We start from the raw sequence: 24,498 nt of genomic DNA on the forward strand, positions 1-24,498 counted from the left end.
GATTCAACAGACGAAGATCTAAAATGGGATGCAACCCCCCATCCTTTTTTGGAACAATGAAATAACGGCTGTAAAAACCCGACTCTCTGTCGGGTGAGTACACCTGTTCTATAGCTTCCTTTGCTAACAGGGCCTTTACCTCTTGCTCCATTACCAGAGCCTGCTCGGGATGCACCACTGTGGGCAGCACCCCGTTGTAACGAGGAGGACGAGAACCAAACTGGATTCTGTATCCTTTCTCTACAATCTGCAGGACCCAATGAGAAATATTCGGCAGAAGCTTCCACGCTGCCAGAAAATTTACTAAGGGAACCAGCCTCTCGAGGCTGGTCTCTGGTGTTATCGAGACAGCCAATTCCGGAGCCTGAAACATAATGGCAGGAACTACCTGAACTGGCCGCTCTAAAGCCCCCCTCAGAGGGCGCGAAACCGATGCTGTGCCGCAGCATAGCATCAGCGACTCGCTGGAGACCGCTGCGCCCTGAAGCACCGAGGGTGGCAGGGTTGGCAGAACGGGCTCGTGAGGACCCCGAAATGGAACGGGCACCATATAATGAGGTGTACAGCGCTCTATTTCGGTCGGGGCTGTCCTCACAGGCCTGATGCATGAACATCAGGACCTTTTTTTTTTCTTTTTTTTGAGCCGAAGTCTTCTTCGCCTGAAGAGCGGTCCTCAGATCCGGCTTCGACTTAGAAGACTTCGGCTGAGAGGGTTGCGTCTGTCTCCAGTTTCCACGTGGAGGTGCACGAGACGCAACACTCTCTTTCTGATGCACACGATATGATGAGCTTGATGGCTGGGGCTGCTCACGCCCAGCAGCCCCAGGGGGCTGGACACGGCGAGGGATAAACTTTTTGAAAGCGTCCGCTTGCTTTTTTGATTCCTGAAATATCTCGACGACCGTCTGGACTGCGTCACCAAAGAGACCAGAAGGTTCAAGCGGAGCATCTAACAAAAAAGCACGATCTTTTTCTTTAATCTCCGAAAGATTCAACCATAAATGTCTCTCAGTAGCTACCAAAGCTGCCATAGACCCCCCAATTGCTCTGGCGGTCTCTTTAGTAGCCCTGAGAGAAAGATCGGTAGCCCGACGAAGTTCTCGAATATCGTCATGACTAACTCCCTCACTATTATCCAGATCCCCCAGCAGGTCAGCTTGATAAGCCTGAAGCACTGCCATAGTATGCAGACACGCTCCAGCTTGACCTGCTGCCGTATAAGCTTTGCCCACTAACACCGACGTGGCTTTGAGCGGTCTAGTGGGCAAAGCCGAGGCTTTCAGAGATGATGCGGGACCAGGGGAAAGATAGCTGGCTAAATTCTGTTCCGCCTGGGGCATCGCCTCATAACCATACTCTTTCAGCCCTCTAATTCTTGAATAAATATTAACTTGAGGGCTGAAAAGTCGTGATGAGTATGGCTTATTCCATGATTTAGAAATCTCATTGTGAAGATCAGGAAAAAATGGAAGCCCTCGTGGTGGAGATGAAGCAGTAGAAGATAAAAAGCGCTCATCTAATTTACTCTTAGGAAGAGCGCCCCTATTATCAGATGGCCATTCAATCTTTAATTTATCTACAGCCCGCGACATAACATCCACCAGCTCATCATATGCTGGGGAAATAAATTGTGAATCTCTTTCCCCCATGTGTGTGCTTTCACTCTCCAAACTCATAGCATCGACCTCCTCGGAGGAAGAGCAATGAAGTAATGGAGGGCTCTCTCCCCGGGCGGAAGAAACCGCAGAGCGTGCTTCCGACACCGGGGGGGGAGCGCTGGATCTTTCGGGTAAGGAAGGAGAAAGAGCCCTCGGACCCGTCTCCAACCCCTCCGAAAGATCCTTTTGCGATCCCCAGGAATGCATTCTCCGCGCTGCCTCGGCAGACGCAGGTCCTGATCCCTGCGGATCGCGAGCCTGCCCACTCTCTTTATCAAAGAGTGACAGGCGAGAGCGGAGCATGCGAAGCGGTAGCATCTCACAATGCTGGCACTCAGCCCCCTCGAAGGCTGAGACCGCATGCTCCACTCCCAAACAAATGACACAAAGCTCGTGTGTGTCCCCACCCGTTAAATAACGCGGGCAGGGAGAAGCACACTGTTTGTACACTTGTTTAGTTTCCATCCTTTTCCGCAACAAACAACAGTAAATAGACAGAGACAAAATGACACAGATCGCTTGCTGAGACACAGAAGCTAATGCCGCGTTTCACCGGATGTGCTCTTATGCCTTCCTGGTCATGACGTCACCCGCCCGTGACGCTCATTCTTTCCATTGGACTAGTTGACATTGATGCTCAGACGCATTCACGCTGGGGGCGTTCCCCAAAGCGTCGATGACGCATCGCGAGTTCCCTCGAAAGGGAACCTGATATGCTTGGATCAGCTGTGATGGAAATGATGGACCTCATGCCCTGGTGGAAAGGCCGAAATGTTTTGGAGTGTTGACGTTTAATTAACAGTTTGCTGGAGTGGTGTCCAGGAGAGCTTGCGGCTTGGAGAATCGCAACAACTAATTGGTCACTGTGACTATATATGTCCAATCAGTACTCCCCTAGACCACGATATTGAGTCAAAGGCTTATTAAACCCAACCGTCATTGTCAAAATGCCAAACCACAAATACCAATAAATAACTTCTTGCAGTACTAACTAGCTTTTAGCGTATCTGGGAACCTATAGCAAAGTGGCTGTATTGATCGTATTGATGCAGAATCTTTCTCTATTCAGCCACTGTGCAGATTGAAAAGTCAAAATATTTACTGACTATCAACACTGTTACAATGATTCATCCTCTTAAAAGATTCGTCCCCAAAACAGATTCATTCACAAAGGAAACACCGTTAGTGACAAGTAGTCATAGCATTGGAAAGTCTGTATGAAAGCCCGTTTCCGCCACATTCAAAAAAGAATGGTTTGGTAAATTATAACACAAAATGTCATAATTATGAGATATAAAGTTGAAATAATTATGAAAGAGAGTTAAAATTTTGACTGTCATAAGATTTTTTTAATCTCATAATTTAGACTTTAGTGTATGTAATAATTATGATTTTTGGCTTTTTATCTTATTTCAACTTATGTCGTTATTATGTTTAATGTGTCATTACGACTTAGTATCATTCTTAGTATGGCTTAGTATCTATGGCTTAGTATAATTTCAACTTTTTATGTCATAATTATAATTTACCAAGGCATGATTTTTTTTTTTTTTTCATGAGGTGGAAATGGGTTTCTATACTCATATCTTGACTGGGAGTGATGCTTGTGGAACAGTGTCTACTCTAATAGTATCTGTTGCTGGTACATTAATGCACATTTGCTGTTTTTATCTTTATTATCCGGAGCTATTGAATTGAAAAAGTGACCTTTGTAACAAAATGTGCCAATACATCATGCTACATTGATTTGTCTGTGTCTGTGTCTGACAGGAGAGCGTGGACCTTGGGGAGATCATGTTCTCACTCTGCTATCTACCTACAGCAGGCAGATTAACACTCACAGTCATCAAGTGCAGGAACCTAAAGGCAATGGACATTACAGGATACTCAGGTAGAATTTCACCACTCAAAGCTTTACTGCCTTTGAGCATCAAAATAAGAAGGGGAGAGTGCGGTGAAAAGTGTTATAAGCACTCTCATAATCTAGAGAACATACTTTATGTGACTATCCATTTAAAAAGAAACATTTGGTAACACTTTAGTTTAGGGTCCAATTCTCACTATAGGTCCAATTCTGACACATCCTGAAGTATAGCCATTTTATATTACCTCTGTCTCATTTCTCCTTGCCTAGAGGACAACATAAATAAAAAGTAGCACCACTCTCTCCTATAATTGGTCCATTTGGTTTTATGGCTTCTGGAAAGCTTTTTTTATTTTCTCATATATAGTTAATGCACACGTCCAGCACGTTCTAATCATGGTTTCATGTTACAAATTGGCTTCTGTTGAGTCTGTTCACAAACTTTCCCAGAGGTAAATCAGCAGCATCACTGAGCGAGTTAAGCCAGACAGTCTAAAGAAGCGTTACAAATGTGATGCAGGGAACAATTTTAAGCTCCAATAACATGAATTACTCACACTATCATGTTTTTTTCCTTATAATGATAGTGCGTCACACACCAGACATTTTTACTTCTATCTGCTGAAGAGTAAACGTTTTTCATTTGCAGTAACATTGTATTCACACGCAGTGCATTATATCTGTTTAGAAGTGCCCCAAGCTAATTTGGTGTCAGAACAAGTACTTCTCATGTGATTTGTTCTGCTCAAGCTGGAAGTAGTTTATGGCTGACTAATGCACACGATAAATGGATCAGACAAATTGCGTAATAATGGAGGGATGGAAATCAGTATGCAGCTCTGATGTTAGAATCAGCGCTCAAGTCATTTCATTAAAGCTCTAAATCTCAATGACCTTCTATTCACACTGAATGCAAAGTTGGCTTTATGAAGATACCCAGCATTCATTTCTAATCTTCTCATCTAATACTCTCATCAACTTCAAGCTATTGGTAGAGGATTGATTAAACGTATTTTAGTATGCACTAGTTTCAATTAAAGTTAAAAAAGTCGAACTGCAAATGTGAAATTAATAGCGTTTAAAGGATCTGAATTAATGCCAGTGTTTTCTGTGTGCAGATCCCTATGTGAAGGTATCCCTCATTTGTGACGGGAGACGTCTCAAAAAGAAGAAGACCACAACAAAGAAAAACACCCTGAATCCCACTTATAATGAGGCTATTATCTTTGACATCCCTCCCGAGAGCATGGACCAAGTCAGCTTGCACATCTCAGTCATGGACTATGACCTGTATGTAACAGCTATTTCTCATTTATACATTGAAATTTAAAGAGACAGATCAACCAAAAGTGAAAATTCTGTCAATAATGACTCACTGTCTGTCAGCGGCGGTTGCAAAAGTAAAGGAAAGGAGCTGGATCTGTTCACAGCAGTAATGATTTATTAACAAAAACTCAAAACAAAATACTCAGAACACACTTGATAATTAACATGAACAGAACAACCGGCTTATATGTAATGCAGAAGTCATGTGAACTATTATACTTTTATGATACTTTATTCTTGATTTTTGAAACATGAAAACTACAGCCCTCATTTTTTATAATTGCATAGGGAAAAACATATATATTTTTTATTATTATTCATTTTCAATTTAAATTTTACCGTTTTGAAATAATATGAGAAAATGACCACATTTAATTTTCATTTAAACTATTCCTTTAACGGCGTTAAAGAGATAGTTCACCCAAATCATTTACTCACCCTCATGCCATTACCAATGTTTATGACTTTATTTCTTCAGATAAACATAAACAAAAATTTTCAGGGAAATAATTCATCTGTGAGTCCATAGAATGCTATTGAATGGGTTCCGCTCCTTTGCTTGAAAAACCACACACAGCAATTGTGACAGTAATCCATATGACCCCACTTGGATGAATCAATGTCTTCTGAAGCGAAACGATACGGGGTTGGACAATGAAACTGAGACACTGTTGGAGGTTTCACGTCTATATATGCTCGGCCTGGTGGCCAATCTTCACTGATTTTACACTCCATCAGTAAGAGCAGAGTGTGAAGGTTGAATAAACAGAGCGATGGCACAGCTGTATATAAAATGTTGCCATCCACACAGCATATTGGGAGACATATCAGAGTTTAAAAGAGGACAAATTATTGGTGCGCATCCCGCTGGCTCATAGACCAGGACAGCAAGTCTTTGAGGTGTATCAAGAGCTATGATATCCAGGGTAATGTCAGCATACCTCCACGTAGGACAAACCACATCCAACAGGAGTAACTGTCGACATAAAAGGAAGCTGTCTGAAAGGGATGTCCTTGTAGCCTACTAACCCAGATTGTATCCAAAAAACTTAAAACCCCAGCTGCCCAACTCACTGTAGAATTTAATGCACACCTCGACTCTCCTGTTTCCACCAAAACTGTTTGTTCAATATTCAGTCAATATTCATGGTTGGGCTGCTATAGCCAAACTTTTGGTCACAAGGTTTCAATGGTGCCAACAGTGCAAATCTTGGGCTGTGGACAATGTAAAACAAGTATTGTTCTCTGATGAGTCCACCTTCACTGTCTCTCCCACATCTGTGGAGTTATGGTGTGGAGAAGCCCCAAAGAGGCTTAACACCTGGGCAGTTGAAAGCCAAGAGTGAAGCACGGGTGGATCAGTGATGGTTTGGGCTGCAATATTATGGCATTCCCTACTGTGCTTGATGGGCACGTCACTGCCAAAGACTACCAAACCATTCTGGAGGACCATGTGCACCTAATGGCTCAAACATTGAACCCTGAAGGGGGTGCCGTGCTTGTGAATACGCATAGGAAAGAAGCAATGGTTTAAAAGAGTTTAAAATATTAGTATCTTTCCTACATACCTATCATTTCCCTTAAGAACATTGATTCATCCACAGGGGTAATATGGATCACCGTAACGATCACTTTCTCACAATCGGTTTTCAAGGGTCAAGCGAGCAGCACCCATTCGCATTATCCAGTATGGACACAGAGAATGATTATTTTTCCTAAAAATTTATATTATTTTCCTTTCTTTGTTTATAAAGAAAAAAAGTCATATATATCACGTGTCACGCTTTGGCTGATGAAGCAGACAGATGAAGCTTGATTCCAAAAATATAACAAAGCTTTAATGTACACAGGCAGGTGAACAGGACGCAACAGCGTGTATCACATAGACACGAACAATAACTGACAAGGGACTGAACTGAACAGGGAGAATATATACACAGGGTAAAGAGGGAACTAACACAGGTGGATGAAGGTTAACCAATCAGGGACTAACAAGAACAGGTGCAGACAAGACAGAACATAATTGTGACAACATGAGAGGGAGTAAATTACGAGAGACTTTTCATTTTTGGCTGAACTGTTCCTTTAACATTTAACACAGTTCACATATTATTATACAACCCCATTTCCAGAGAAGTTGGGACATTTTGTAAAATGCAATACAATCAAGAATCTGGTTTAATTTCCCAGAACCTTTATTAACAAAAGTACAAAGAAAACATTTCCAAAGTTGTTACTGACCAACTTAAATGCATTTTGTAAATATATATATTTTTTTTTTTTATGGATGCAACACACTCTAAAAAGTTGGGACAGAGGCATTTTCCCCACTGTGTCACATCACCTTTCCTTTTTAATTACAATTTTTGATCATTTAAAGATTGAGGATACCAATTGTTGCAGTTTTGCAAGTGAAATTTTTGCCCAATGTCGCTTGATACAAGACAGCTGCTCAACAGTCCGTGGTCATCATGACTGATTCTCACATTTTCAATAAGAGACAGATCTGGACTGCAGGCAGGGAGTCAAGAACATCCCTTCTGTGGTGTAGAGTGTCTACGACACTACTCTGTTGTAGCAAGTGCTGAATGAGGCCTGGCATTGTCTTGCTTCCCAGGATAGATGTCATCTTGATGGCAGTATATGTCTTTGTACAATTCCAATACATCTCCACATCAATGGTACCTTCACACACATGCAAGTCAACCATGGCGTTTGGACTGATGCTTCCCCGTACCATGACAGATGTTTGCTTTTGCACCTGTCACTGATGAAAGTCTGGAGGGTCCCTTTCGTCTTTGGGACTTAGAACTGAGAATGTCCCAAAACAAGCTGAAACGTGGATTCATCTGACCACAGCACAGATTTCCACTGTTTTGGATAATTTGAGATGAGCTCGGGCCCAGAGAACGTCTCAGGTTACGACTGTAACCTATGTTCCCTGAGAACAGGGAACGAGACACTGCGTCGAATGAAGCTTTGGGGAACACCTTAGGCGTGACAGGTGTCTGAAATCACAATCAAATCACGGCAATCACATTGACCGGCGACAGCCCGTGAATCATTAATGTGAATGATTAACATGCGACCTGCAAGTATAAAAGGGCGCCTTGCAAACATGACAATATCCTTTCGTCTGAAGGGACTGTTTGATAGGCAGGCCCCGAGGCATGGCAAGGAGACGCAGTATATCGTTCCCTGTTCTCAGGGAACATAGGTTACAGTCGTAACCTGAGACGTTCCCTTTCGAAAGGGAACTCGCACTGCGTCGAATGACGCTTTGGGGAACGATATACCCACGCCGCGATGCTAAGGGGAGTGCATGCCCATTGGCAGTGACAACTGTCCGAACCAGCAATTCAATGAAATGCTAGAACCACTCAGCCTCAGGTCACACTGGGCTGTCAGTGACAGCATTCCCTACGGCCATAGCCCAAGCTATAAGCCTCGCAGGAAAACCTCCATAAACATGGTTAAATGCTCAGGCCTGCTCAGGGCCTGGAACCACAGCTTCCAATTAGAAGGGGTCCCTTCTAGGGAATGTGGATAGGGAACCCGAAGGAACCCCAGCCAATCACTATTCAGGGGAACGTACTCACCCCGAAATGCCACCAGAGCGGCCTGACCTGGCGTCAGTTACATAGACACTTAGTCTGGCCACTTCCTGTCTGTCCGTAGACAGAGCCTCTGGATACTTGCCTTAGGTAAGGCATCCAACCCGAGGGACTGCGAAGCTGGCAGTGAACCACTCGGCCCGGATCTCAGAGACGGGGTATCCCGGAGAGTATGACTCAGCATAGTGCTTTCCAACCCTTGCCAGCGAGGGTAGTTTCTCTACTCTATCCACGTATCTACCCAGTGTTTGTGTTTCAAAACACTGAGGAGGCCTGTGAAGGCCTAAGGGCTGATCTAACTGGGAGGCCTCATGAGAGGCCTATGACCGCCTGGGCGCTAACCCTTTAGTCGAGCCAGGGCGCAAGCTCGCCTTCAGCAGCTGCCTGCTAAGGTCAGCTGAACTGATAGCAAGGGGCCACTAGCTTCCTGAACCCAGCACCGCTAGGAAACCACTCACAGGGAGGCCTGGTGAGGCCTACTACCTGATAACCACAGTATGTGGGGAACTCACCTTCAGGGAGGCCTGGTGAGGCCTACTACCTGACCGTTTCCATTCAGGGAGGCCTGGTGGGGCCTACTACCTGATAATCACAGCATGTGGGAACTCACCTCCAGGGAGGCCTGGTGAGGCCTACTACCTGACAGCCACAATATCTGGGAGCTCACATTCAGGGAGGCCCGGCGAGGCCTACTACCCGATAGTAAGTCAGGCTAGCTGTCCATTTGCCTGTCCTTGGGGCTTGCATCCAGGGAGGCCTGGTGCGGCCTACTACCTGATAGCCAACGTAAGTGGGAATTCGCCTTCAGGGAGGCCGGTGAGGCCTACAAACATCTTAAGTGTGAATTCACCTTCAGGGAAGCCTGAGGAGCCTACTACCTGATAGCAACTGGTAACTATCAGCAGCCATATCCCCCTGTAGCCCAAGACTGGTTACCCACTGAAGCTAAGCAGGGCTGAGCCTGGTCAGTACCTGGATGGGAGACCTCCTGAGAAAACCAGGTTGCTGCTGGAAGAGGTGTTAGTGAGGCCAGTAGGGGGTGCTCACCCTGTGTGGGCCCTAACACCCCAGTAAAGGGACTGGGACACTATACTGTCAAAGAGCACCGTCCTTCGGATGAGATGTTAAACCGAGGTCCTGACTCTCTGTGGTCATTAAAAATCCCAGGATCTCCTTCGAAAAAGAGTAGGGGTGTAACCCCGGCATCCTGGCCAAATTTGCCCCTTGGCCTCTGTCCATTATGGCCTCCTAATCATCCCCATATATTGATTGGCTTCATCACTGTCTCCTCTCCACCAATAAGCTGGTGTGTGGTGGGCGTTCTGGCGCAATATGGCTGCCGTCGCATCATCCAGGTGGATGCTGCACATTGGTGGTGGTTGAGGAGATTCCCCCTTCCATGTAAAGCGCTTTGGGTACCCAGAAAAGCCCTATATAAATGTAACGAATTATTATTATTAACCTAGGGGAGTGGGGCTTGTTTGTGAACCAAACCACCTACAACCCAACGCTCGAGCAGTAGCTCAGCGAGGTAAGTGAAGCCTATACTGGCGGCCCAGATCCGTATGCTAGTTCTGCACGGCAGGGTCGGGCAGACAGACCCAGTCTCTTCATTTGAGGTGAAAGACGGCCTAACCCTACTCAATAAAGACACATTGTACCGGGGAGGCCTATTTGAGGCCTAACCCAGGATCTTTATAAACCATGCCTTTGCACCACGCTGCATTACTCTTGTCACCCCAGAATGCAGAGAAGGGGGTGGGCCTTGGCCTAACGACTCCCATTGGAGGAGGCTGTCATACAGGGATACTTTCTAGAAACCTACATTTACAAAATGAAGGGTCAGAGGCAGAAATGCTTAAGCAGAGCGCCTCCACTATCCCTGGCACAGCCTAGGCCAGCTACAGAGGCGGCCCTGGTGAGGGCCAGCCTGCAAGCATAGATCTACCAGAGGGCTCGGAGGAGCCACAGCCTTACTAGAAAAATAGTTATTATTATTTCATACAAGGGGCTGCAGAATCGCTCAGCCCACTGAAAACCCAAAACAGAGCTCAAGGGGGCGATGTGCTCAGGAAAGAAGTCAGATGGTCCCGGGGGCCGGACATAAGATCTATCTGAAGCTCTAGCGTCAGTCAAAACTCCAAGTAAAAAATCCTATGAGAGAGACCAACTACTCTACCCTGAGGTGGCTGAATGCCCGAAGGCTAACATAGTTTCACATCATAAGAGAAGTCATACAACTGGTGCTTCTCCCTATCGTTCTAGCCACCTAAAGGGGAACTTCAGGGCCCAAATAATCCAAAAATGTAATTACCTTATTACATTAACATGACCCCATAGCTCTATACAGGGAACAAGCTCTGTAGAGAGATACATTTTAGTGTTAGTTGCACACAAATTTTTTTAAAGAAGACCACTCAGCTCACCTGCGGTGTGCGAAGTGAAGACTCACCAGACAGTTCTTTATGAATATGGGGTCTACCACCTTTACATGCCTGAAAGAGGCACTCTCACTAACCAAGCTGATGTAAGGCCTGATGTAAGAAGCGCCTGGGGAGTCAGGGAAGAGAGGAAAGGGCTAAGATATAATCACGCCATCAGGGAAGATCATCCATGACCGACGCAGTGTGCATTTGTGCTGGATCACCTCCCTCAGATCCCTCTTCTTGCCGGAGTCGCGCCTCCTCTGCGACCTACTCCTCCCCGGAGGAGGCGCACGAGAGGCGACACTGGCTCTCTGGCCCTGTCTAAGGTCCTCGGACCATGATGGGCCAGGCCCTCCCATCTGTCTGGGTGTGGACACGGATCTCAGCGGTATGTATGTCCTGGATACAGCTGAGCACGCCTTCGCCTCTCTGAAATTTCCAACTACCGCCTCCACGGAGGTGCCGAAAAGCTCAGAGGGCGAAACCAGCGAATCGAGGAGAAAGCCTTTCTCTTTCTCCCCGATGTCGGCCAGGTTCAACCACAGTCGCCATCAACCGGCAGATCGCGGCAGCAGTCTGTTTGGTGGCCCGGAGAGCTACTTTTTTCATTTGGGGCATTTCTTGATGCAGCGTCAGACTGTGTTAAGTGAAAATGGTCCAGCAATAAAGAGTCCATGTGGATATATTTAACACAGCAGCATGATGCTTTCTCATGCAATGGCTTCTGAGGGCTCAAAGGTTACCCACATTCAACAGAGGTTTCGTGCCTTGCCTCAGGGGTGCCCAATCCTGCTTCTGCCGATCGACTGTCCTGCACAGTTCTTCTCCAACCCTAATCAAACACCCCATCAAGTGATCCTGAAAACCTTAATTCGTTGCTTCAGGTGTGTTTGATTAGAGTTGGAGTACCCCTGCCCTACATGTACTGAGATTTTTCTGGATTCCCTGAATCTTTTCACAATATTATGGTAGATGGTGAAATACCTAAACTCTTTGCAGTCTTTAGAAATGTATTTTTTTTACAATACCCTCACCTATTACCAATTCACCTACTTATTGTGGACTGTTTTAAAAGAGTTTATTTTTAAAAAAAAATTAAAAGTGGATATTCTATAATCTTATCACTTTTATTTTGCCTCTGTCCCAACTTTTTTGTAGTGTGTTGCAGCCATCAAAATCAAAATTTGTTTATTAATTTTGTCAGTAAAAACATTGGAAATCCTTCCTTTGTACTTTTGTCAGTTAAATAAGGTTCAAGAGAATTAACAAACCACAGATTCTTTATATATATTCTTCAATATATTACAACCCCATTTCCAAACTTTTCTGGAAATGGGGTTGTAATATATTGTGCAGCAAACTGCACACAACCCAAACAGAGAAATATTGAAACAAACTGTACAGGATATATTAGAATAGCAGGATCACCAGACATCAGAATGATCACATGGTACAGTACATGTGCTTAAGTAGAAAGAGGAAAAGGTCAGATGTCAGAGCATTCACCGCTCACTTCTCTACAGCTGGGTAACTGCTCAAAGAACCGGGTGTATACATTTTACCCAACATTCTCAAGTCTGGAGCAGTCAGTGTCCAAGACAAGAACACACAAGATTAGATGTCAGGAACTGCTATTTCGTTATTCTCTACCTTGGGTTCACAAAAGGACTCACGTAAAGTTCAGCACCACTGAAGTAAATGTATGTTGATTTCTTTATCCTGTGGCACTTCAGCTGCTCTCTCCGAGTCAGAATATATGCACATATTTTTACACGTATACCTTGCTGCAAAAGAGGTCAGTTGCACTGTCAGGCAAACTCATTAGTCATTGCCAGAGTGGATGTGTTTATTTGGATCACTTAAATTAAACGGATATACCAATGCATAATTCTATAACAAACAAATCTTATCTTGCAGGGTGGGCCACAATGAGATAATTGGTGTGTGCCGTTTGGGCTGTGGTGCTGAAGGTTTAGGTAGAGACCACTGGAATGAGATGCTCACATACCCCCGTAAGCCAATTGCACACTGGCACTCCCTGGTGGAGCCTAAGAAATCGGAAAAAGTGGTAAGTAACACTCCCTCCAGGAATGCAAACATAAACAAGGGTAGGCATAATAACCCTCTGAATTAGTGTTTATATCAGGGGTGGCAGGCTGGAGGCCACTGTCCTGCAGAGTTCAGCTCCAACCCCAATTAAACACACTTGAACCAGCTAATAAAGGTCTTCCGAGGCATACTACAAACTTTCAGTACAAGCCCGCCAATTCAGTACAGGACAGGTGTGTTGCGGCAAGTTGGAGCAAAACTCTGCAGGACAGTGACCCTCCGGGACTGAGTTTGGACACCCCCTTGGTTTATATAAGAACTCTTTTTTTAATGCAAATTGCATTTTCAGAATTCATTTCTGACTACTCGCCAATCTCTCTTTGTAAATATTCAGATCCCTCTAGTCACATCCTCAAACTTGTACTGTGCTTCATGAATAATACATGAGTGGAATATGTCAGTGCTGATTTTAATTTGGCGCTATATTAAATATTATGCATTTTGCTCTCTTCGTTTACTTAATTTTTTTCTGTTAAATAAAATAATATTGTCTTTATTTTGAACAAAGTTGTCAAGTAATTCAAAATTAATATAAAAAAAATACCATTGTTTTTAGCTGTGGGCCTGTCTGGGCATCTATGCATTGTGTTTGGGGGCATGGCCACACACTCTTTTATCTGAATATTAAGTAGACCTAAGACATAATTGGTGGCTTAGTTTGTAAGGCATTGTTTTTGGTCATTTTTAAAGGGGTATGATTGTGTTTCTGTTTTGAGTTAAATTATGTTTTATTGGAAGTCACCAATAAACCATATTGAAATTATTGTTTCTTTTAATTAAGTTTGAACTGAATAAATTTGCGTGCCAGAGAGAAACAGGCTATTCAACAAATGCTTATTCTCATTTATACAACTGTAATATACCGTGATAATTACATAAAAGCATGAGAAAAATCAGGTTGAGGATTAATTAGTTAGTTCATTTGTAGCCTCATTTATGCAGTTTGCTTAAGTGGAACGTGATTAGATGTGTTTGGATTTGCATTAATTAAAAGCATGATATTTATTTTTATATAGAAAATAATTAATAAAAAATAACAAATATGTTTAAATGATGTTTTATTAACAAAGTTTGGGAGGAGCACGTTCAGATAATTTACACGGGTGGAGAGCACTCAACAATCAATGATAAGAGGTGTATATAGACTCAGCAGTCTCACCTCAATCCATTGACAGTTTAGCTGCACCCCTCCACCGCCCCTTCTCCACACTTCTAGTCCTAACCAGGGATGTAGTGGAGGCTAAACGCACGTAAACGCCGTTTACGCACCTCCCAATATTCGGAAATAGCGTTTACCCACCTCCAAAGTGCGTTTATCCACCTCTAAATTGCGTTTATCCTCCTCTAAATAGCTATAAATTAAGCTTATGTCGTTTTAGTTTCATATTGTTCATTACTAGTTTCATAGGTTGTTAAACCTAAGACGAACTCTTTCATATTGCGCTGCATTAACGTTACTGTCAGTGTTGTTGACTTACTGACGGTGAGGTTGCGCTGTTGACGCTCGCGCAGCCTCTCGGGGAGAAATCTACACAAATGAGCGCACACACACACACTCAGTTAACAACATACTGCCTATAAAAAATCTAAATGTGGAGTTTTTATATTTTTTACATATGTTAAGCAACCTCAATTATTTTTCCTGAACACCATCACGATTGAAAATGTGACATTGATTTCCTACAACAGTTCAATAAACAGTTAAAATTAAGTCACTTACATTTTAGATGCAATATTGGCTGTTTTTGTTCTGTTTCAGCAGCGAAAATAGTTCCAAACAAGAATCACAGCAGAACCACGGCGCATCTCACAGGAACACTCGACCTGTTTTCATTAGGCCTACTGAATGATTCAGCATTTTGAAGGAATCGATTGAGTCAAAGATTCAATGACCCATTCATAAACATCAGTCTCATTCTTGAATGAATCAGCCGTTTGAACAAATCGTTTGAATGAATGAATCAATGACTCACTCATTAAGACGGTCGCCTACCGCCACCTACTGGCGGTTTCGTGTTATGTTTAAAAGTAGATCATTCTGTCCAACGTTTCTTATTTGTAAATTTAAATCAATTTCATAACATTATTTTATGCAATTGGAATTTTTCAGTGTAAATGATTTAATTTGATCAGCCCTATAGTGTCTTATTATTCGAAATAATTAAATTTATTGATCAAATTTAGGAATTTAAAATGAAAGATGAAGCATACATTTAATAAGATTGGGGGAGGGGATGCCCTTTAAAGGTGCAGATATTATAATATGCCGATTTAAATATCAAAGGTGATTGAACACTGATGAGAATATTGTTTCAGAATTAAAAAAAATAATAATAAAAAATCCGGACGAGAAACTTTTTTACTCGGACAAGTGAATGACAGATTAAGCGTATGAAAAGGCTTAATGTCGAGCCCTCCCTATATAGCAATGTCATCAGGAGATACACATACACCGGTAGGCAGTGGCCCACCTTACCGGGTGACCACGTCGTGGTCCACCAGAATTTATAGTTTACCCACCTCTTTTTTTACCACTACACCTCTGGTCCTAACTACTTACATAGGGGGGAGTACTCTGGGTTCGGGCTGAACTCTGAGCTCGGAGCCCTCCCCCCGGACAGCACGCCAAATACGCATTAAACTTTACCCCACCTAATTGTATGTAAGTGTGACCTCGTTATAATATAACTTTAGATGCATCAGTTTCATCCAACCACAGTGTAAAATTCACTCTTCTGAGCAATATTTGCTCTCTCTTCTGCTGTGCTGCTTCTACTCTTAAATGCTCTCATTGATGGGTTTTTCATGTGTCTTTTCTTACAGTGGAAAGCTAGAACAGCCAGTTTTGACAGTCAGGGGTCTTGCCCCTCCCCCAAACCTCCTGGCAGCCCTTGATCAGAACCATATGTGAACCTACAGGCTCGGCATCCTCGCTGTAGTCCATTTGTCTGTCTGATGAAAACGAGAGCCCTGCTACGGGTTGATTTAGATGGTTCCCAAACGTTGATCTAAGATCAGACCCTACTATCTTTGCCCCGATGTTCCTCATGTTCAAGCTCTTCCAGTCCTTATGATCCTAGGTCAATTCATGGAAGTGTTGTACAAATACTCTACAAAGCCAACTTGTGTTCCTAGAATAGCTTGGTATCGTCAGAGATCTTCCTTTCCAATATGAATTTTCCTGAAGCATTTGAAATCCGATGCGGTGTTCTGCAAGCGGTCTACGTGCAAACAGAAGTTTCCACACAATGCTACAAACAAAGGTCTTTGTGGATGAAAGATTAAATATTGGAAGTCCTAAGAATGAAGTAAAAAATGTTGGTAGCCTATATAAAATATTGAGGATTTGTCATGTGCTATCCTACGAACAAACTATTTTCTCTGTCAAATCCTTGTATGAAACCCTGTGTGAAGGTGTACTTTTCAAAATAATTATCGGTTTATAGATGTTGTATAAATATTGTGTGTAAAAAGAGACTGTCTATATATATCAGAGCACAACAAACTTTTCCTATCCATTAATTTCTTGTTGAAACACAGATGGTTTACATGTAAAGAACTTCCTGTTCACACACAACAACACTTCACATGTAGCTGAATACATTTATGTGATTAAAATAATATTCATCGTCAAGACCAGGTACAAAACTGGGCATTTAAGGTAAGAGTGCTGAAATATCCATAGAGATCTGTCTTGATTTATGTGGGTTGTACAGTATTCACTTTGTTTTAATAGCATTTAAAGAGATGCTGAAGAGGTTCTTTATCTTAGTAGCACTGCATTTATAGCAATTCAACTCCTCCTTGAACCCTCATGCTGATTCAATCTAACGCTGACATCTCATTCATCTTTTGACATGTCATTTTATTGAGTTAAATTGGACTGTCAAAGTTTTCCACATTTTGTCTGGAAAAATGTCTGGAGTAAACAATGTATGCTCAGACTTATAAAATATATTCATATTCTGTATGGTTTAAAAGAGAAGGGTTGACATTACATAAAATTGTAGGTAAGTAACTAACATACATCTTCAGATTCATATTTTTATTTTTGTTTTATTTCACAACAATTATTTGTAAAAAAAAAAATAAAAAAATTGGGATATTTGAAAGGATGTGCATAAAATAATGTGGTACTGTACAGTCTGTATCCAGCAGAACTGTTACATGGAAATATCTGCATAACCAAACAATTCAATATAACTGTCAACTAAGTAAGTCTAAAAAAAGTCATGCCATCTTGTGCAAGTGTTATTTTTTATAATATTTAATGCTCAACAGAGCAATGAAAATAATGTTATTTTTTAAATTGTTAATGTCATAAATGTCTTAATTTCCATTGCCCGCAATATTTTATTTGTTTATCCCTGTGGTTTCTCTGTTTTGTTTTACATTTATTCAACACAATTTAACTTGGAATTTAAATTTAGCAGAAGGAGATGCTCAGGCAAACCCCAGCAAAATGATCAATTATGATTACTGCAGTATATTCTCCTGTCATTTTTTTTTTAACATAATGCATATGCTGGAAATGAGTTCCATAAATGCACAGAAATTACTGAATTAGTTCAGAGCTTCCCTTCCGGGTCCTCGACATTTTGACTATATGTTTCAAATAAGAAAAGACAAATGCACATAACATCTGTCACAAAGATGAAAAGATAATTAAAAAAAACCTATGCAGGCAGTTCGTTTACGCTCCAGTTGGTGGTGTTGAAATATCTTGAAATATACATGGCACTTGGGCTATTTTACATAATGCCCTCCATCATCTCATAGGGTAACTGTTAAGCTTTAAATTTCTATATAGATTTCATATTTTAACAGAATCTTTAAAAATTCTGTCAAAAAGTCAATTTGTTGAAGAAATGGTTGTGACAAAGTGACAAACTTTTTGGTCCTGTTTTTACAATATCACCAATGTTGTAATACTCAGATAATATAAAGTGTGTTTCTGTAGGTGAATGTAAAGTTAATAAGGTTTAGATCTGGTTCTTTACCTCATCACTAACTCGTGTGTGTGCTGGTGTTTTAACAACCTGTTTCTGCCCCCTTGTGAATCTGAACAACTTTCTAATTTTGTATTGATCATTTGTACTTGCAATATAACTTGTAATGTTTGAAAAGGTTCTTGTATTTAAAAAATGCCAAAATAAAATGTTGTTTCAGCCATTTCAAGGACAGAGTTGCTTCTCTTTCACTCTTGTGAACTTCTGTCATCAAATCACAAATAGTGGGTTACATTAGAGACTGCATATTGTCTCATATTTTTAATAAAATGTGCAACAAAAGCAATATATTTGTGTGTTGATAAAGGTAAAGAATTAGTTCACCCAAAAATTAAACGTATGCCATCATTTACTTGCCCTCATGTCGTTCCAAATTATATAAGCCACTATATTGTCTTATGAAGTCATATAATAACTTCATGTGAAAATTTAAGTTGTTTAAAATGAATTCTGTACTGTAGAAAAAGAGTAGTTCAAATTACAGGTAATTAAAACCATCATTCAACTTCATTTTTGTTTGTTTGTTTTTTCACAAAAAGTCATGATAGCTTTATGTGAGAATTAGAACCAAATTGAAGTTGTTTAACATTAACAGATAATTCAGTGAGCCTTTAACTGCTGCAACTGAATAACTTACTGAATCAGTGAATTGAACTTGAGAACAGATTCAGTCGTGAACAAATCATTCAGGCCGGTTTAGTGACCTGGATTAGCCAATTCATGTAAAAGTTCTGACTCAGAGAAGATGACTTTTATGGTGGTTTTGAGTCCTTTTTGACGATTGAATGCCTCAATCCTAATCCATTCCCAGAAAGCAACATATCTGGGGCACATCTGATACATGTGGATTCCATGCGTACCAGATGTGGGCCGGATCTGGGCCGACACTAATATTGCTGTCTGGGTTGTAATTTATTCTTCAACATTTTTCCATTTGAGTTCCATGAAAGAAATAAAGTCATACGGCCAACATGAAGGTGAGTAAATGATGACAGGATTTTCATTTTCAGGAAAATAAAGCCCTTTAAGAACTAAAGAGGTCCACTATTCCTCAGGTGGTGGCATTATCGCCCATAGCTTCTTCTTCAGCGCTAGTTTATACAGAATCTGGTACCCATCATCCCATGCATAGAGCTGCCGCTCCTCAGGATTGTATTTGAGGCTGGAATGGGCCCCGTAGCGCCTGGGGAAATAAATCAGAGGGGCTTCGCCGCTGCTTACCATGTCATTCACATCGAACACACACTGCACACGCGAGCGGCTCGGCGGTTTGGTGTTGTAAACCACATAGACTGTGCCGCAGACAATAAAAGCAGCTTCAGCGTTGTTTCTTGGACACGCCGTGTCCCACATCTGTTCTATGTCCAGAGAGTTAGAGTCCATCTTAGCAAGATTGATAGTGTCTCCAGCTGGATACAGCGCCCATAGCCCATCCTCATCCACCACCAGGTCCACCAGCGTCTCTGGATTGAGTTGGTACACTGGGCTGCGGTCCTCCATGGGAAGCACTGCACTGTCTGCAACCGAACCGTTCTTGAGGTCATATTTAATAACTTGGAGCTCTGAACTTTCACTGATATAATAGAGAAAGCCATCGTAGACTGCATGACCGGTCCCATTCCAAGCAGTGGGAACGGTGATCTGCCTGCCTTTAGACATGCCTGATGATGCAGACAGCTCCCGCACGGAGTTGAATTCGTACAGCGTGTTGTCGGATGTACCGTTAAAGATGTAGACTTTTGCTGACCGGGCATCTTTGGTCCAGACACCTTTCGGGCTCCCCAACCTTTTAAGGATCTTCATTGCTTTTAGACTGGATACAATGTTCACGCACACTGTCAATGAAAACAAACATGATTAATGTCTACCGGGAGCATACTATGATTAATATTGCAAACTCTGAAAGCAATACAGACTGCTTAGTCTACACAAGCACTGGAAGACCGCATTATGAAAAAAGTTCCATATTTTTCTTTATGGAAGAAATAAACCTAGAAAACTTGAATGTGAAAACCGAAGAGTTAAAACTAATGTAAGCCTCCACAGTCGAGAGATTCACCCTTAAATGTCATGTATGCTTCTATATGTTTCTAAGATATTTCATTTCAAAGAAATTTTATTAGTTTCTCCTGTCATGATCTGTCACATTTGTAGCTGGCTGTTCTAAAAATATATATAATAAAGCTTATAGCAATCATTCGATTAAGAAAATGTTATTGTTATTTTAATTCACTTTATTTTTTGTAGATTCCCTTGCCCATAATTCTCTTTGTTACAAAATGTTTTTCATAATATATACACATGGTGTTCAAAAATTTGGAGTCAGTAATAGGATTCAATTTTCTTTAAAGAAATTATACTTTTTTATTCAGCATGACACATTAAATTGATCAAAAGTAACAGCAGAGGCATTGTTACAAATATATATTTCAAATAAATACTGTGCATTTATATATTTCTATATTCATCAAAGAATTCTAAAAATGTATATCATGGTTTTTACAAAAATATTAAGCAACACAACTGTTTTCAAAATTGATAATATTAATAAATGTTTCTTGATCACCGAATCAGCATTTAAGAATGATTTCTGAAGGATCATGTGACACTGAAGACTGGAGTAATGATGCTGAAAATTCAGCTTTGCCATCACAGGAATAGATGACATTTTAAATTATAATGCAATTTCACAATATTACTGTTTTACCAACCCCAAACTTTTGAACCATAGTGTATAAAGTAAACGAATATATATTTTGTTTAAAAAAATAAAAAATAAAAAAATGTAATGGACTGGAATTTTGCCTGCAGCCTTAAGCTTTAGAGTGGATTTTTGTGTTAACAACACTGTACTTCAGTGGAGACAGATGAACTGTAAAGCTGTCAGATGAACAGGCAAATGAGAAACGAATACTTTCATCTGCTTTGATTCCAGCCTTCTGGATAACAAAATAGGCTAGAACCCAACAATTGCATAACATTTTAACCACAAAAGCCAAATGGCTAATCTAGTGAACTGATTGGCTTGATTCTTTGTTCCTTGTTTCCTAATTAACAAGACGCAGCACATTTCCTCTAAACCAATAAATCCTCTGTGTAAGGCAGCCAAGCATTAGCAGAAATTCTACCATTATACTGTTCAAGTGAGACAGTCACAAGGCCTACAGCACAATCCCAATATGGATGAGTGTAACTGGGATGCTAGTTCTCATAAAATACAAATGTCTTAAATCAAAGCACATGCTTTTTGTTCATCCTCTCAGCCTTGAACTGCAGCTTTTAACTCTCCCAATTTGATTTTCCAGTATTACAATTTTCCAGAGAAAACCCCAAACTGGACTGCTTTGTAACGGTAGGCTAAATCTCCTCAACCAAGAGTATGTCATGGCTAAAACTGAAAGTAAATGATCAAAAGCTGGGCTTCAGCTGTCAAAACCTGATTTCCCCGACTCACCAGACAGCTCAAAGAACTCTTCCTTCTTCCTCTCTTTGAAAACTGCGTCCTGTTCCACCATTTTGTCTGCTGCTTTCACACAAGGCTTAGGTGGATTCTTGGTTTCAATATAGTCCATCTCACGCTCCACGCGGTCTACCCGTGCTCCTGCGCCCTCCATGTCGGAACGCAGTTTACTGTGCTCTTTGCCCAACTTCTCCAACAGGTCTACGGCCTGCTGCCTGAATTCCTTCAGGTCGGAGTTGTAGCGGTTGTTCTGTTCATGCCACAGGGCAATGCGTTCCTGGAAAAATGACAAATACACTCAGTCACATAATTGTTTAAGATGATCTGCAGCCAGATCAAAAAGAGCAACAAATTCTATCCAATGTTAAACTTATTCCAATGGTGAATAGGCCTGCAGGGAAGAATGGTTCAGAAGTGTTGAGTAATTCTGGACAGCATGTGTTAGCCTTTTTTCCCCCAGTCAAAGGCAAAATCAATTCTTATCTGAATTCAGGAGATGGAGAACCTCAGAGTGATGTCTGAGGCTATCAAGGACCCCATCAAATTCAATACATATTTTAATAAATTGTGAAAAATCATTGCAGAGTTGAAGGGGTCTAGAATTTTCAAGACCCTTCAGTTCCACAAATCAGTTATAAAAAATAAAAATCAATTTCTCATGCAATGTAGTTACAGCTATTTAGTGACTTGATTGTATATAATATTATTATAACATATTATCAATGTTGTGCTGCTTAACATTTTTGTGAAAACCATGATACTTTTTTTTTTTTTTTAGAATTCTTTGATGAAAAAAAAAACTTCATAAAGGACAGCATTTATTTTAGAATCATTTTTTAACTATAAATGCCTTTACGGTTAGTTTTGATCAATTAAATGCATCCGTGCTGAACAAAACTATTAATTCTTATTAAAAAACTGCCAAATGAGTGAAATGATTTGAGGTACCTCCTTGTTGCAGGAGGTACAGAACATGTCACAAAACTTCCCTACTGTATTACTATATTAAAAGTACTTGAATATGGTGCTGAATTGTCAGTATTTTCATTAAATATGTATACCATATCAGTGTGGCCACTCCAGGGGCCTTTTGCTCTAGGCTAGCTGCTCAAGCTGACTTTAATATTGCATGATTTCAAATCAAAACGAACTTTGTTTCTCATAAATGTTGTTGCTCCATAAATATTAATTAAAAATAAATATTTTTTTCAGTCCTTACTTTGGGACCAGATTAAAAAAAATAACAGTAACATCAGGGTCCAATTCTCACCATTAACTGGTTGCTTATTAACATGCATATTACTATGATATTGGCTGTTTATTAGTACTTATTAAGCACATATTAATGCCTTATTCTGCATGACCATATTCTACATCCCTAATCCCACCTCATGCCTAAATTTAACAACTACCTTACTAACTATTAATAAGCAGTAATTAGCACTTAATTGAGGCAAAAAGTCATTGCTAATAGTTATTAATAGTGAGAATTGTACCCTAATCTAAAGTGTGACAAAAAAAAACTTTCTAACCAGAAAACAAAAAAAACAAAGGGCTTTTAGTCTTCTTGTACCGTACATCACACACATTTTAATAATAACACTGTGCAGTGGACTCCTGCTGATTCAGGTAATCAAGGCAGTCCTGTCTGCATATGACAGAAATGATGACTGTAAATGGACAGAATAAATTCATTATTCTAATGAAGTGTCTACTTAATCATGAGTACGGTAATTATTTTGCTTATTGAATCAGTCTTAGAATTTTTCCAGCACAGCTTCACTGAACAGAATTGCTGAGATAAACTATTCAGTCAATCAAGAAAACGTTTCTCTGCACTGGGGTACAACTTCACTCAAGAAACAAAGGGTTACACTTTATTTTAAGGTGTCTTTGTTACAGTGTAATTATACATAACTGAGTATTAACTAACTATTTGCACTTACTATAGGGTTATGGTTAGGATTAGTAATTATGCATAATTTATAGTTATTACTATAGTAACTACATGTAACGTGTTACAAGAAATAAAGTGTTACCAAAAAAAGTAAGACTACTTAAATCTTCATTACTTTTGAAGAAAGTAATAAAGATTTAAGTCTCCATTTACTTAAGACTTAAATCTTTAGTAAATGTGAGCCAGCACTTGCTTAGATGAAGACTTTTTGTTTTGTCTGTTGATCTAAGCTATGGTTCTTTGGTTTGAGAAGTTAATTCATAGTGTGTGTACTGTGTACTCTCACTTTGAACAAACAGTGCTACAGATATTGCCAACATTTTCAAGTGTTGTCGAGTAGAATAAATGTAAAGAACTCTTAGAATTAGCATTGTTTCAGAGTTTTGACGTATGTCTAGAAAAGTGAATGTCTCTGTAAAATGGCTGAAAACTAGCAGGACTGCAGACAGTATATTGAAACGTGGCCAAAATTCTCTTACCTCCATAGCAACCATCCTGTTTTCCAGGTAGTTCATCAGGCCCTGGTAGTGGTACTGGCCTCTGGAATGAGCCAAAACGGTCAAGAGAATGAAAAATATGGTGGCTTTCATGGTGGCTTTGGATAAGGGACGCTTTCAGGTATATCCACAAAACAAAAGAAGTCTCAAAAAAGATGTGCTGCAGCTGCTTATGGGGCGTCCTTGTCCTCTAGTAAGCGTGTGAGTGCTCACAAGGAGAAGGGACCGGAATCAGGGACTTCCAGGGTTTCATATTCGCTGGCTCGCTCACTTGGCTGGAATGTTTTTACTTACACTGAGGGAGGAGCCATGTATCTCTGGACTCTCTCCGTCCTCAAAAGAGAACCATGTAGTGTGCCTGAAAGATGAAGTCACTGAAGTACAGTAAAAATCTACTAATGTCAACAAGAAACATGTCAGCAGTTTTGTAATAAAAGTACACTCTTAAAAAGAAAGGTTCCAAAAGAGTTTTATGCAATATATATGTTTTATAGTAATAGTAGAACCATTTTGGATTCTCCAAAGAACCTTTCTGTGAACAGTTCTTTAAAAAAAAACGATTTATTTTCTTCACAGAA

The 24,498-nt window shown here is 40.8% G+C and overlaps 2 protein-coding genes across 2 annotated transcripts in view; one reads left to right on the forward strand and one right to left on the reverse strand.

Annotated features, from left to right (window-relative positions):
- The window catches only part of syt6a (synaptotagmin VIa), a 59,312-nt gene extending 42,976 nt beyond the window's left edge, over positions 1-16,336 (forward strand). Inside the window, exons 4-7 of the mRNA XM_056268182.1 lie at positions 3,429-3,549; positions 4,641-4,812; positions 12,806-12,956; positions 15,821-16,336. Of these exons, the coding sequence (XP_056124157.1) occupies positions 3,429-3,549; positions 4,641-4,812; positions 12,806-12,956; positions 15,821-15,892 (516 nt within the window). The 3' untranslated portion in view covers positions 15,893-16,336. The remainder of the gene's footprint in view (positions 1-3,428; positions 3,550-4,640; positions 4,813-12,805; positions 12,957-15,820) is intronic.
- Positions 16,337-19,018: 2,682 nt separating this feature from the next.
- On the reverse strand, positions 19,019-24,200 carry olfml3a (olfactomedin-like 3a). The gene is made up of 3 exons (XM_056268115.1): positions 23,903-24,200; positions 21,461-21,743; positions 19,019-19,841 (listed from the first exon to the last, which is right to left on the reverse strand). The coding sequence occupies exons 1-3, from the start codon at positions 24,011-24,013 to the stop codon at positions 19,051-19,053; spliced, it is 1,185 nt and encodes a 394-aa protein (XP_056124090.1). The 5' UTR covers positions 24,014-24,200; the 3' UTR covers positions 19,019-19,050.
- Positions 24,201-24,498: the final 298 nt, after the last annotated feature.

The sequence above is a fragment of the Rhinichthys klamathensis genome, unplaced genomic scaffold (genome assembly GCF_029890125.1).
Source record: "Rhinichthys klamathensis goyatoka isolate OS25496 unplaced genomic scaffold, OSU_Roscu_1.1 h1tg000269l_1, whole genome shotgun sequence".
NCBI lineage: Eukaryota > Metazoa > Chordata > Actinopteri > Cypriniformes > Leuciscidae > Rhinichthys > Rhinichthys klamathensis.

Excerpts from the sequence above, each read along its gene's own strand:
- olfml3a (XM_056268115.1), bottom strand. The coding sequence starts at position 24,013 with ATGAAAGCCACCATATTTTTCATTCTCTTGACCGTTTTGGCTCATTCC. Across the intron at positions 21,744-23,902 it reads ACAGGATGGTTGCTATGGAG|GAACGCATTGCCCTGTGGCA; the intron begins GTAAGAGAATTT and ends TCATTTTTCCAG. Across the intron at positions 19,842-21,460 it reads AGAGTTCTTTGAGCTGTCTG|TGTGCGTGAACATTGTATCC; the intron begins GTGAGTCGGGGA and ends TTTCATTGACAG.